Genomic DNA, 12196 nt, shown 5'->3' on the forward strand with positions numbered 1-12196 from the left:
ATCATGTCTCGCCGGTAAGATATTGATATTCCATTCTTATCCAAACACAAATGTAATTTCTCTTATTTTAATCTAAAATACATTGTCAAGCCTCGAATCATATTTGTTTCGACAATAATGATGCTGAAATGGAGTAGTATTTAACACCAATTAAGAAACACATGTAGGCCTAAGACGACTAATAAATTAAATATTGTTAGTTTAGTGGGTTTAATTATGATTCAAAAATATCAAATCACTTAAATAGTTAAATATGTTCCCGATCATTCTGCATTATACAACAATTAATCAAATTATCGCTCTTAACAAATAGATTCCTCAATATACTCTGCACTACGTCTCAATAAATTTTTCAAAAATCGCATCTATTCACTTATATATTATGATAATAATTTTATAATGAGTAAATACCCAATTTGGTCCTTAACATAGTGTGATTTATTGATTTTGATCCAAAACATTATCTTTTGAAATATTCAGTCTCTCACAAATAAAAACTGGTCACATTTGCTCCGAATTTGACGGAACCGTTAAAAGTTAACGGTCAATGAATCTTAATTCGATTTTGACCGCATCTCCACCGTCTGGCTCGCCGGCACCGAGCTCCTCCGCACCAGCACCCCCGAGCCCACTCCTCACGGAATCTCCTGGACCTTCCACAAAGACATCACCTGCTACTCCTCCCTCCTCACCTTCACAAACAATCAATTCCAGATCATTCTATAGCTATTGCATAACACAAATTTACCAACAATTCGTAACTAAAATGGTGAAGTCAACAAATTTTCAATAAACCCTAATTGGTGATTGGTGAACAGAAAGTATTTGGGGGAAATGATTGTTTACCGGCGTATTCTCACATAAATCTTCCGGCGGTGATCAGCTCCACCGCATAGAGGCCCAACCCTTTTTCTCGTGTTTTACAATCTTCAACCTCAAATTCACCCCGCACTGAGTCACCCTGTTGCCGCACAGAGAGTCACACTTGCAACTCATTCCGCATTCTAGATTCAAGCAGGGGCAAAAATCATCGTCGTTGCAACCTTTTGTGCAGTCGCAACCGGTGGCGCCGTCGACGCGGAATAGAAAAGGAGAGGGGGGATCGGGTGGGGCATCGTGGTCGGAGCCCCATAGCTGGCGGAAGTGGGTGGTAGTGCAGAGGGTCTGAGATGGAGTGTAGAGAAAGTAGGAGTAGGTGTGGGGGTCGCCGGGGATGGGGTTGTGGAAAGGGATGGAAAGCTTCTCAAAACCTCTGGAAGCGTCGGTGGTTCTGCGGGAAGTTACGTTGGTGGAGAGGTGGTGCAAGGTTTTGCAGGTTGAAGAGATGGAGACTAGCTCGGTGGGATTGAGGTAAGGAATGATGATGGGGGCTCATTGGAAGAATGGTTCGCCGGTTTGATGGTAGTTGATTTTCCAGCAATGTGGTTCCTCCATTGTAGAATTGGGCGGAGGTCCAACCGTCCGAATTCGTAGAATTAAGATTTCTTGACCGTTAACTTTTAACGATTCCGTCAAATTCGGACCAAATATGACCCGTTTTTATTTGTGAGGGACCGAATAATTTAAAAGATAATGTTTTGGACCAAAATCAATAAATAGTAAAATATTAAGGATCAAATTGGACCTTTAATCTTTGATAAAATATGCCTAATTTGACATTTATATTCCTGGCTTTTCTTCCTCAAACTACATCCATTGAACTTGGACGGTTGGAACTATTAAACACACAAAAACAAAATGCCAATTCCACAATTTTCAACACTGCAGCAGGGTATATTCGTCTTTTCAGGTCATACGGTCACCAATCTTCAAGAGAAGCATATTCACAGAAATCAGAAAGAAAGGAACAAATATCAGAGTAGAAGAATATAGAACTCTCTCTCTCCCAATTCTTTGTCTCCAACTCCAATTCTTTGACTTTCTCATTTCCACCTCTCAATCAATAGTTGAAAATTCACACACTCCTCTGTGTATATATAAAATTCTGTACAGTTTCTTATTTAGCTAAAAAAAAGTTCCACAAACTACACTCCCTTTGTTTTCCCTTAAATTGAACAATTTAGCCTGTAATTGCTCCGATTACTCGTCTCCGGCGGTGCTAAATTGGTCAATTTTCGGTGAAAATCTAGAAATCGAATTTATGGCGGTTTCGACCATAGCGCTCTACTCGAGCCCGCCGAGCAGCGTATGCTCCGCATCGCACCAGATCAGCTCCAACGCGTCGTACGATTTGGATGTGAACGCCCGGTCAGCGCCGTCAGCCTCGGCATCGCCGTCGCAGAAGCCGTTAGTTGGTGGCCTATCGTGCCTGTTTGCGTCTCCGGCGATCAAATCCGCAAGTTATTCATCTGGAGCGGAGGATTTGGGTGCTCTGTGGCATGACAGGGCTGAGGAATTGGGGTCCTCGTATCGCTACTCGTCGCTGACCTCGTCTATGAAGCGAGATCAGGCGCACCAGAGTCCGGTTTCGGTGCTTCAAGGCCTGAATAATTCAATTGGATCGGGCTCTCGGAGCCCGCCCTTGAGAATTAGCGCTGATTTCAGCTCAATTAGGTCGGGTAGTGGGGGGATGTTCAAAGGTTTCGTGAGGCACGCGTTGGGCTCGTGCGTTGATTACGAGTCTTCGCCTTTTGATTTGGATGTGAAGGACTTCGATCTGTCTTCGTCGTCGAATGCTTTGTCGGCGGATGAGCTTCATTTTAACATGGACGAGAATTTCACGGCGATAGATTTGCCGGCATATGCGAAGGGCCTGCTTTCAGATGCTCAGTCGAAGAATTCGATTTTTAGGGATGATTTTGTTGTCAAGGCTTTTTATGAAGCAGAGAAGGCTCATAGAGGCCAGGTATTGAGCTTATGTTTTCGAAATGTTTTTGGATTTCATGAAAAAATGAGATGATTGAGGAATTAACTATTCTGATGCTTTTGTTGTGTGTAGAAACGGTCAAGTGGACATCCTTATTTGCAGCATTGCGTGGAAACGGCAATTCTGCTAGCGAATATAGGCGCCAGTTCTACAATTGTTGCTGCAGGGCTTTTGCACGATGCTGTTGATGATTCATTTCTCACTTTCGATCATATATCGAGTTCTTTTGGGGCTGGAGTTGGTGATTTAGTAGAGGGGGTAAGCGAAAATTTGATCTTTGTTCTGTTTGCTTACATTTTTATATGAAGTTCTAGTGTTGAGGTTAGTGTAACTAAGTATGTGTTTATTGTCCCGTATGCGTTCATCTTTAGAGGTGCAGGTAATGATGTAGTTGGTGATTTAGTTGAGGGGGTAATCGGAAGTTTGATCTTTATTCTGTTTCCTTGCATTTTTATATGAAGTTTTAGTCCTGAGGTTAATGTACTATGTGGTATGAGTTCATGTTTAGAGGTGTCGGTGATGATGGAGTTGGTGATTTAGTAAAGAAGGAAATAAAAAATTTGGTCTTTATTCCTTTTCCTTATATATGTAAATGAAGTTCTAGTCTTGAGGTTAATGTAACTATGTGGTCCTTCTTCCTCTTATGAGCTCATGTTTAGAGGTGTAGGTGATGATGGAGTTAGTGATTTCGTAGGGGGTGATCAAAAATTTGATCTTGATTATGTTCCCTTACATTTTTATTAAGTTTTAGTCTCGGGGTCAATGTAACTATGTGGCTATCATCCCACATATGAGTTCATGTTTGAGGTGTGTGTGATGTCGGAGTTGGTGATTTTGTAGACGGGGTGAATGAGAATTTGATCTTTATTCTGTTTCCTTACACATCGTAGTCCCTTGTATGAGTTCATGTTTAGATGTGTAGGCGATGGACGGATGCTGATGTAGATCTGCTAATTTTAACATGGTGAATGACGTGGTTGGGTTTTAGAATGTAGAAACATGTTATTATGATTCCTTTTTTTGGGTTTGAAAGAGGGAATTCCCCAATAAATCACTGACAGATTTATTTAAAAATTGCTTCTTTAAACTTGTGCTATATGTGTTGCAGATATATTGAACTTGATTTTCTGTGACAGGTATCTAAGTTGAGCCAGCTGAGCAAGCTTGCACGGGAGAACAACACTGCCTGCAAAACTGTCGAGGCAGATCGATTGCACACCATGTTCCTTGCGATGGCAGATGCAAGGGCTGTTCTGATAAAGCTTGCTGATCGCTTGCACAATATGTTGACCTTGGATGCGTTGCCCCTGATCAAACAGCAAAGATTTGCTAAGGAAACTTTGGAAATATTTGTTCCTCTTGCCAATAGATTAGGCATCTCAACTTGGAAGGAACAGCTAGAAAATATCTGTTTCACATATCTTTATCCGGACCATCATCAAGAGCTGTCCTCCAAGCTTCTCAAGTCCTTCGATGAGGCTGCCATTACTTCTTCTCTGGAGAAGCTGGAGGAGGCGCTGAAGGATGCAGGGATTTCATACCACTGTGCTTCAGGCCGGCATAAGAGCTTGTACAGCATCTACTCCAAAATGTCGAAGTATGTATGGCTTATTTTTTCTGTTACTTGCTGCAGTCATATCTTAATGTTTATGTTAATATTAACCTAAGAGGCAATATACTTGACATGGTCAGTTCATACGTATACTTCGATTGCACGCCTATCAACCAGAGAGCAAACAATTACATCGTGTGTTTTGGCAACCCTTGATGGTGTTTTTGTGCAACTTTGGGGTGTAAATATTGTTCTGACCCGATGAAATTCTTCCTCCTACAGGAAGAAGCTGAATATGGATGAAATTCACGATATTCATGGATTACGGTTAATTGTTGAATCTGAAGAAGACTGTTATAAAGCTCTAAGTGTTGTCCAGCAGTTATGGCATGAAGTCCCTGAAAGGTTCAAAGACTACATTGCTCGTCCCAAGTGTAACGGGTATGTCAACAACTCGAAAGTGAAAAATGTTGTTCTAACAGGTCGTATTCTTTGTATACTTAACTTTATATTTCACATTGCAGGTACCAATCTCTACATACAGTGGTCACAGGCACTGATATGGTGCCTCTTGAAGTTCAGATTCGAACAAAAGAGATGCATTTGCAAGCTGAGTATGGATTAGCTGCTCATTGGAGGTACAAAGAAGGAGATTCCCAATATTCTTCCTTTGTACTTCAGATGGTTGAATGGGCACGCTGGGTGATGACGTGGCAGTGCGAGGCAATAAGCAAAGACCGAACCTCCGTTGGTTTTACCGATTCTGTGAAGCCACCCTGCACCTTTCCTACCCACTCTAAAGGTTGTACCTTTTCGTGGAAACCCCATTGTGACGCTGATGGTCCCATCTTCGTAATCATGATTGAGAATGATAAGGTCCGTTCTTGATGTCTTTTCATGTGGAATATATCTTTTGCAACCTTAACATCATATTTCCAACCTGCAGATGTCCGTTCAAGAGTTTCCAGCAAACTCTTCAGTAATGGATCTGCTGGAGACAGCCGGTCGAGGCAGTTTTAGGTGGATGTCTTACAGATTTCCCGTTAAGGAGGAACTGAGGCCGCGGCTGAACCACAAGCCCGTCAGCGATCCTTCCTGCAAGCTGAAAATGGGCGACGTGGTGGAACTAACTCCGGCCATACCGGACAAGTCTCTGGTAGAGTACCGGGAAGAAATCCAGCGGATGTACAACAGAGGCGCGACGCCTCTGGCTGCTGGTCCTGTGGCTAGCTTCAGAAGCTAACCCCTCACCTGAACTCATTCTTTGGTAGTCTTACATTTGATAACATAAAAGAAAAATAGGTATTCTTGTACATAAGCATTTGTAAAGAACAGTTTATGTTACTGTGTTATGAAGGGAATTATTTCTCCCAACTGCAACTGGTGTAAGATTTTATTCTGTTGCATCACAATCTTAGTACACAGTTGTAATGAGTTTTTATAGGAGTAACAATTAATTTTACTATAGTATAAGAAATGTTATTTTTATTTATAAACTTTTATTTATAATAATAATCATTTTTAACGAAATAGAGTTTGCACATACCAGAACGTATCCAGTCTGATATGATGTCTTGGGTTGTTATTTTTTAAAAGAAATACTAACTAATATGCATTAAAATAATAAATTCTATTGTGAATAAAAATAATTTTTAATTATAAGAAACATACACCCTCCATTCCATAGTAGTGGAGGCATTTCTTTTTGGTACGGAGATTAAGAAAGTAGAGAGATGAAGAGAGTTTTAAAGTAAGAGATGGTAAAGTAAGGGAGAAGAAATGTGTTGACTTTTACTAAAAAGGGAAATGTCTTATCTACTATGGAACATACCAAAATGATAAAATAACTTCATTACTATGGAACAGAGGGCGTACCAAAATAATAAAATGACTTCATTACTATGGAACAGAGGGCTTAGTACTTTTTATTTTGGACATATTGACTTTAATTTATAGGAATAGTTTTTATTTATAGTAAGAGCATCTCCAATAGCACTGGACGTCAAATAGCCATCAAATAGCCTTCACACTGCCACATCATCAGCACTACAATTCTCCTGCCACATCAGCTTGCCACATCAACTGGACATCAAATAGCCCTCACATAGCCTTCACACTACCTTTCCACATCACTAATAACAATTATATAATTTAATTTACACTTGTATCAACATACGGAATTTAATTTACGAGACAAATACGGGAAATTCGAATAATACTATTAAAATTTAGAAAGTACATTAATTTTAAAAAAAATTACAATAATTTAAAAAAAGTACAAAAATTAAAAAGTACAATTAAAAAAGTACAATATTTCTATATGGAAACATAAAACATTCAAGGATGTCTCTATAAAAAAGAGACAACCTAGAATGATTTTTGTCCCACATCGAATGTGAAACATAAAACATTCAAGGATGTCTCTATAAAAGAGAGACAACCTAGAATGATTTTTGTCCCACATCGAATGTGAAACATAAAAAATTCAAGGATGTCTCTATAAAAGAGAGACAACCTAGAATGATTTTTGTCCCACATCGAATGTGAAACATAAAACATTCAAGGATGTCTCTATAAAAGAGAGACTACCTAGAGTGGTTTTTGTCCCACATCGAATGTGGAACATAAAACATTCAAGGATGTCTCTATAAAAGAGAGACAACCTAGAATGGTTTCATAATTCGCAAGCCCATTAAATATATATGGGCTATTACGAATTTCTTGTATAAATTTATTTGTAAAAATTGTTTTTAAATATTAAAAACAATTTTCATAAATAAATAGTATTTTTAATTTTTTTTTAAATTCGAATTTTTAAAAACAATTCGAATTTTTTTTTAATTTTTAAATCCGACGCCGGTTTGGCGCCGATCCGGGACGCACAATGGCGCCCGTGAGGATCGGCGTCGGAACCGGCGTCAGCGCGGGAATCGGCATGGCGACGCCGATTTCGCCCACGCCGGTTCCAATGGTTCGGCGTCAAACCGGCGTGGGCGAAAAATCGGCGTCGCTGTGGTGACGCCGGTTATTGGAGATGCTCTAACATCCACTTTGATGGAGTTCACGAGGGAGTTAAATTAACACATCTAAATACGAGAGTGACAATGAACATTTACGTTCCACAGTTTTCAATCTGGTCAAACATGGCTACTACAAAACAGCAAGCAATTTTTATTTCCTTATTGAGAAGCCCAAAACAATGACTATAACAGATTGTAATAAATAACAGTTACATTCCAAAGAATGGTTCTGAAGGTCCAAAATAATCTTAATTCATAAAGAATCACTGTCCTTTCATCATTTTGTGTCTTTAGTTCCAAGCGAGAACGATACACGCTGAGAAGGGTCTTGTGGGAAATCGCTCTTATCATGATTCTGACCGGGGTTCGATCCAGCAGGCTCTTCGTCATCCACAGTTTCTTCCCTTTGCCTCTTAGGCACAGCAAGTTGATAATTGGGGTGTATAAGGATATCTTGATCTGGAGGGAGAGGGATCCCACACCCCGATATTGATTTTGGCAAGGGGACCTTGTTTCTGCTCCGAGCCAACTCCAAGAGCACCTAGTGAGAAGCAATGCCATCAGTTTTAGCAAATCCCTTGGCAGAGTTTGCTATAAAAGGATCATCATAGTTGAAATAAGAACAGTTTCAAAGTAGGTAAGATTGATTACCTCACGTGGTGGAGGCTGGGAGAAGCTAAAATTGACTTTAGACTGAATGGCAAGCTTAATATCATCGGAATCAATCACAGACTTCTCAGCATGTTCTGAATACATCTGAGCATCGGTCAGCACGTCTGCAACGTACTGATACCATAGCTCCAAGAACTGGTGAACGACTTGGGGTTCATAATCGTCAATGCTCATTGATCTCAGCAACTCCTTTACAATCTTTCCATCCCTCGGCATATCCTCTTCTCCACCCTCAGCCATTTTCCAAATACTGGCTTGCAACCAACTGATTCCACCTCGTTGCTTAGTGATATCTATACCAAAAAACTATAAGATCGGTCTAGAGGATTCGCACAACTTTCATGAGAGTTTCCCACCAGATAAATATGAACAAAGCTATACAAACTGGACCATCCAAAAGAAAGAGAAAGAGAACTAATGCGAAACCTGAAGCCACAATCCAATATTCCACTTAAGTGTAGTAGAATCCAAAATTTTCTAACTAGTTCACCAATACAAGCTGAAGTTTTGTATGATCTGTTTTCAACATGTTTTATGATCTCATTCGAGCAATCCATGATACAATTACAAGATTTTCATTATACACATGATAAGCACTTGTAACACGAAGAAAGAGTTTGATAAGTAGAATACAAGACACTTATCTCAAGCTGCAGATCCAATATGCTAATTTTTCAACATCATGAATAAACCATGTTGCTATAAATCTAAACATTACGAAGAACAACAAAAAGTTCACACAGAGCAACTCCATTCACAAACTTCACACCTCGAAACTCACATCAATAGATCAAAACATCATGACCATCCCTAACCTGAAAATCTAATAGAAAAGGTAACACATCCAATTTAAATGACTGTTTCATCTAAATCGCAGCATCGTAAAAATTGATCATCTGCAACACTAAGAGACATTTTTCAGAGCCAGTTGAATTGATAAGTTATAATACTTCAGCGATCAATCCTTCAATCATTTCATAAGCGCAGTAGTGAGTATCATAAAATGAATAGATTTATTGAATTTAATACTTCCGCAGCTAATCAATCGATAACTCAACGTAACCGCCATCACTAATCACCTAACAGAATCAAGCTTTAAATGTGGAATATATAAATCATATATATTGCGAATTTTCTTCTTACTTCTCCGGAAATCGGCGATCTGAGCTGCCACCGGAACTCCAGACGCCGCGAGATGCTGCCAAACGCGTCGGCCTCCGCAATAATTATAGCAGAATCTGTTGCAAGTGATTTACATATACATGTAGATTTGCGTGTGAATAAATGTAGGAGTATATGCTTATTTTTGGGTTTCAAGTGTAATTTGATGCGGGTCCATTTTCGGCCCATTTAAAATCTGGACTAAGTGGAAGGCCTAATATACTGGGCTTATTTTGATACATGAAGCCTCTTTTAGGAGTACTTTTGTAATTCAAAACTATTAATAATAATTTCTCATTTATATTTTTTATCCGGCTACTTTCACATTGTAATAGTATACTATTTTCATCACCTTTCTTTTCCATACAAGTTTTAAGAAATATTAAGAAAATTAGATAAAAAAAGTTAGTGAAATATTAAGAAAATTAGGTAAAAAAAGTTAGTGAAATATGAGTGACACTAGTATATATTAGTTTTAAATGAAATATGAGTTTACATATTAATTTTAAATGAAATATGGGTGAAAATAATTAGGGAAATGTGTCGCTCTATTACCATTTATAGTAAAATGAATTAGGATTCTTATTTGCTGACAGGCTAAAATTAAAAAAAAAAAGTTCTAAAAGTTCTAATCGCTGAAAGAGGGTGCGGAAAGAGGGAGTGCATTCGAATTATCCTTATTAACCTCGATTAGAGATCATCAATCAATTCTTAATTATATGTTATTAGTCATGGTTAAAATTTAACCAAAACATTTAGATGTAGAGTATAGACCACAATTCCTTAGATCAATAAACATATTATTACACCCACCACAAATCGCAACCACCAAACTACTTAAAATTTTCATCTCCACAAAAACTGTTGCACAGATTGCTGCCACGTAAGCACAAAAAGGAGCAAGATCAAGACCCCAGCTAGCCCTAAACTGGAGCCCCCGATTCCAAAAATGGAGTCGGAATCTCCAGATTCCAGTCCACCGCCTCTTTTCAACGAAGAAGAGGAAGAAGCGGTGGACTTGATGGCGACGATCAGCCCCACCACCACCGCCGGCAGCACCAAGCCGCTCGAGCTCCACCGCGACTCAAGGCGGCTATCCACGTAAAGCGGCGAGAGCACGATCGCCGACACCAGCGCCATCGCCACCGCGGCCGCCCTCGGCGCGTGCGGATAACGCGTATAGCTTTCCATTGCTACTAAACCTAGTTTTCTTGTTATTGAGATAGTGAAGGTATAACAAGAAAAGGTAGGTTGAGTGATGATGGATTATGGCGAGCGAGAGAGAGAGAGAGAGGGAGATTTATAGGAGAGAGAGAGAGAGAGATAGGTTGAGTGATGATGGATTATGGCGAGCGAGCGAGCGAGAGAGAGAGAGAGAGGGAGATTTCTAGGAGAGAGAGAGAGAGAGAGAGAGAGAGAGAGAGAGAGATGATGGATTATGGCGAGCGAGCGAGCGAGAGAGAGAGAGGGAGATTTCTAGGAGAGAGAGAGAGATAAGGTGGTGAAGGAATGTGTGTGGAAAGATTGAACTTGATGTAGGAAAAGAGCCGTCCAAAAAGGAGAGATAATTGATAATTGAGGATTTGAGGTGAAAAAGTATCTGTGTGTATGAGTGGATTTTCAAAGTTTCATGCTTTGGAATGAGTGATGTTTCACAAAAGGATATTGCTGTCACTAAATTTAAATTATACTCTCACTTTTCCGTTTCCATAAGATTTGTCATTTAAATTGACTACAAAAGAAATATAATAAAAATAGATGAAATATAATAAAAAAAAATAGATTGAAAAATTAGTAAAGCATGAATCCTATTTTTATAATTTAATAATAAAATATGAAATAAGTTAACGAAACGTGATATTCACTGCTAAAACTAATAAAAATATATGATAAATTTTATGAAACACATAAAAATAGAAACAAGTGATAAACTTTATGAGACATAAGGAAATGAATTATATTGTAAAGATAATTGAACAATGCCCAACTTTGTTTTTATGAGACATTCACCACTATTTTCAATTTCTTCTTCTAACTCCTTTTCTATTGAGAAACAACCCACACCCACAACAAACAACAAAGAATGTACATAAGCAACAAAGAATTATTATCTCTAAGTGAACCGACTCCTTAAACAATTTGAATGCTTACCTTACCTAGCTCTAAAACACACATCACGGATTAGTATAGAAATCAATATCATCAATTGATGATAGGTGCATATGGTCCATGTCCATTGCAATATTATTTTGTGGATGAGGAAGGAATGCTCCATTTTGGTGATGATATGCTGTCTCGTTCGCCATCCCTGTTTCAGTAGCCTTAGCCTCCATTTCACTTCTCGATCCGTGATCATAGGCTCGGTCCTCTAATTTTTCCTTCTTTATAAGGGGCATGGACCCGAACCTCCTCGGCTTGTGGCTAGACCCCTCGCTATCGGGCGACTTGGGATTGCCCCCGGGGGTTGACTTTCGTTCTTCGGGGGATCGCCAGTTCTCATTACGACATTTCTAAACCATGATTTTGAAAATATTAAGATTTTCTCAATGTACTATCCCATTTAAATAAGCCTCAATGTTAATAGAACCACATATGTTAAAAAGTAAAAACACGTATAGTTTTTAGGAAAAGAAGAAAGAAAAGGTGATTTTTGTTCGAGTATATTTATCAAAAAAAAAGATAGTATGAGAGCGAAAATTAATTTCAAAAAGTGAGACAAACAAGTAGGTTTTGTCAGGGATTGAGTTTACAGATAGTATACCCTATAGAAATGAAATGTCTACATAATTAAGATAACTTATTGTATGTTATACGGTTAATGGCATATGAAATCATGAAATTTGGTCAAAGTCTTATTATTTTTTAATCTTTCAAATCTGAATGATAAATCAAGAAGTTACAAAAAAATTCTCAATTAACCCAAAA

At 38.7% G+C, this 12196-nt stretch overlaps 2 protein-coding genes and 1 pseudogene across 4 annotated transcripts; 1 reads left to right on the forward strand and 2 right to left on the reverse strand.

The window, feature by feature from the left end:
- Positions 1-537: 537 nt before the first annotated feature.
- On the reverse strand, positions 538-1434 carry LOC121799603 (annotated as a pseudogene).
- Positions 1435-1837: 403 nt separating this feature from the next.
- Positions 1838-5906, forward strand: LOC121797742 (probable GTP diphosphokinase RSH2, chloroplastic). The gene is made up of 6 exons (XM_042196438.1): positions 1838-2845; positions 2939-3124; positions 4003-4463; positions 4701-4859; positions 4943-5294; positions 5365-5906. The coding sequence occupies exons 1-6, from the start codon at positions 2141-2143 to the stop codon at positions 5659-5661; spliced, it is 2160 nt and encodes a 719-aa protein (XP_042052372.1). The 5' UTR covers positions 1838-2140; the 3' UTR covers positions 5662-5906.
- A 1660-nt stretch (positions 5907-7566) lies between these two features.
- LOC121798510 (transcription initiation factor TFIID subunit 9-like) lies at positions 7567-10829 on the reverse strand. Of its 3 annotated transcripts, none has more exons than XM_042197554.1 (3): positions 9254-10829; positions 8090-8416; positions 7567-7979 (listed from the first exon to the last, which is right to left on the reverse strand). In XM_042197554.1, the coding sequence occupies exons 1-3, from the start codon at positions 9458-9460 to the stop codon at positions 7716-7718; spliced, it is 798 nt and encodes a 265-aa protein (XP_042053488.1). In that variant the 5' UTR covers positions 9461-10829; the 3' UTR covers positions 7567-7715. The 3 variants fall into 3 exon arrangements, with proteins under 3 accessions (XP_042053488.1, XP_042053489.1, XP_042053490.1); XM_042197555.1 differs by having other exon boundaries at positions 8090-8403; positions 9254-9354; XM_042197556.1 differs by having other exon boundaries at positions 8090-8375; positions 9254-9314.
- Positions 10830-12196: the final 1367 nt, after the last annotated feature.

This window comes from Salvia splendens, chromosome 4, assembly GCF_004379255.2.
Source record: "Salvia splendens isolate huo1 chromosome 4, SspV2, whole genome shotgun sequence".
NCBI classification, from domain to species: domain Eukaryota; kingdom Viridiplantae; phylum Streptophyta; class Magnoliopsida; order Lamiales; family Lamiaceae; genus Salvia; species Salvia splendens.

Excerpts from the sequence above, each read along its gene's own strand:
- LOC121797742 (XM_042196438.1), top strand. The coding sequence starts at position 2,141 with ATGGCGGTTTCGACCATAGCGCTCTACTCGAGCCCGCCGAGCAGCGTA. Across the intron at positions 4,464-4,700 it reads ATCTACTCCAAAATGTCGAA|GAAGAAGCTGAATATGGATG; the intron begins GTATGTATGGCT and ends TTCCTCCTACAG. Across the intron at positions 4,860-4,942 it reads GCTCGTCCCAAGTGTAACGG|GTACCAATCTCTACATACAG; the intron begins GTATGTCAACAA and ends TTCACATTGCAG.
- LOC121798510 (XM_042197554.1), bottom strand. The coding sequence starts at position 9,460 with ATGGGCCGAAAATGGACCCGCATCAAATTACACTTGAAACCCAAAAAT. Across the intron at positions 8,417-9,253 it reads GATCGCCGATTTCCGGAGAA|TTTTTTGGTATAGATATCAC; the intron begins GTAAGAAGAAAA and ends CCGATCTTATAG. Across the intron at positions 7,980-8,089 it reads CCCAGCCTCCACCACGTGAG|GTGCTCTTGGAGTTGGCTCG; the intron begins GTAATCAATCTT and ends GCTTCTCACTAG.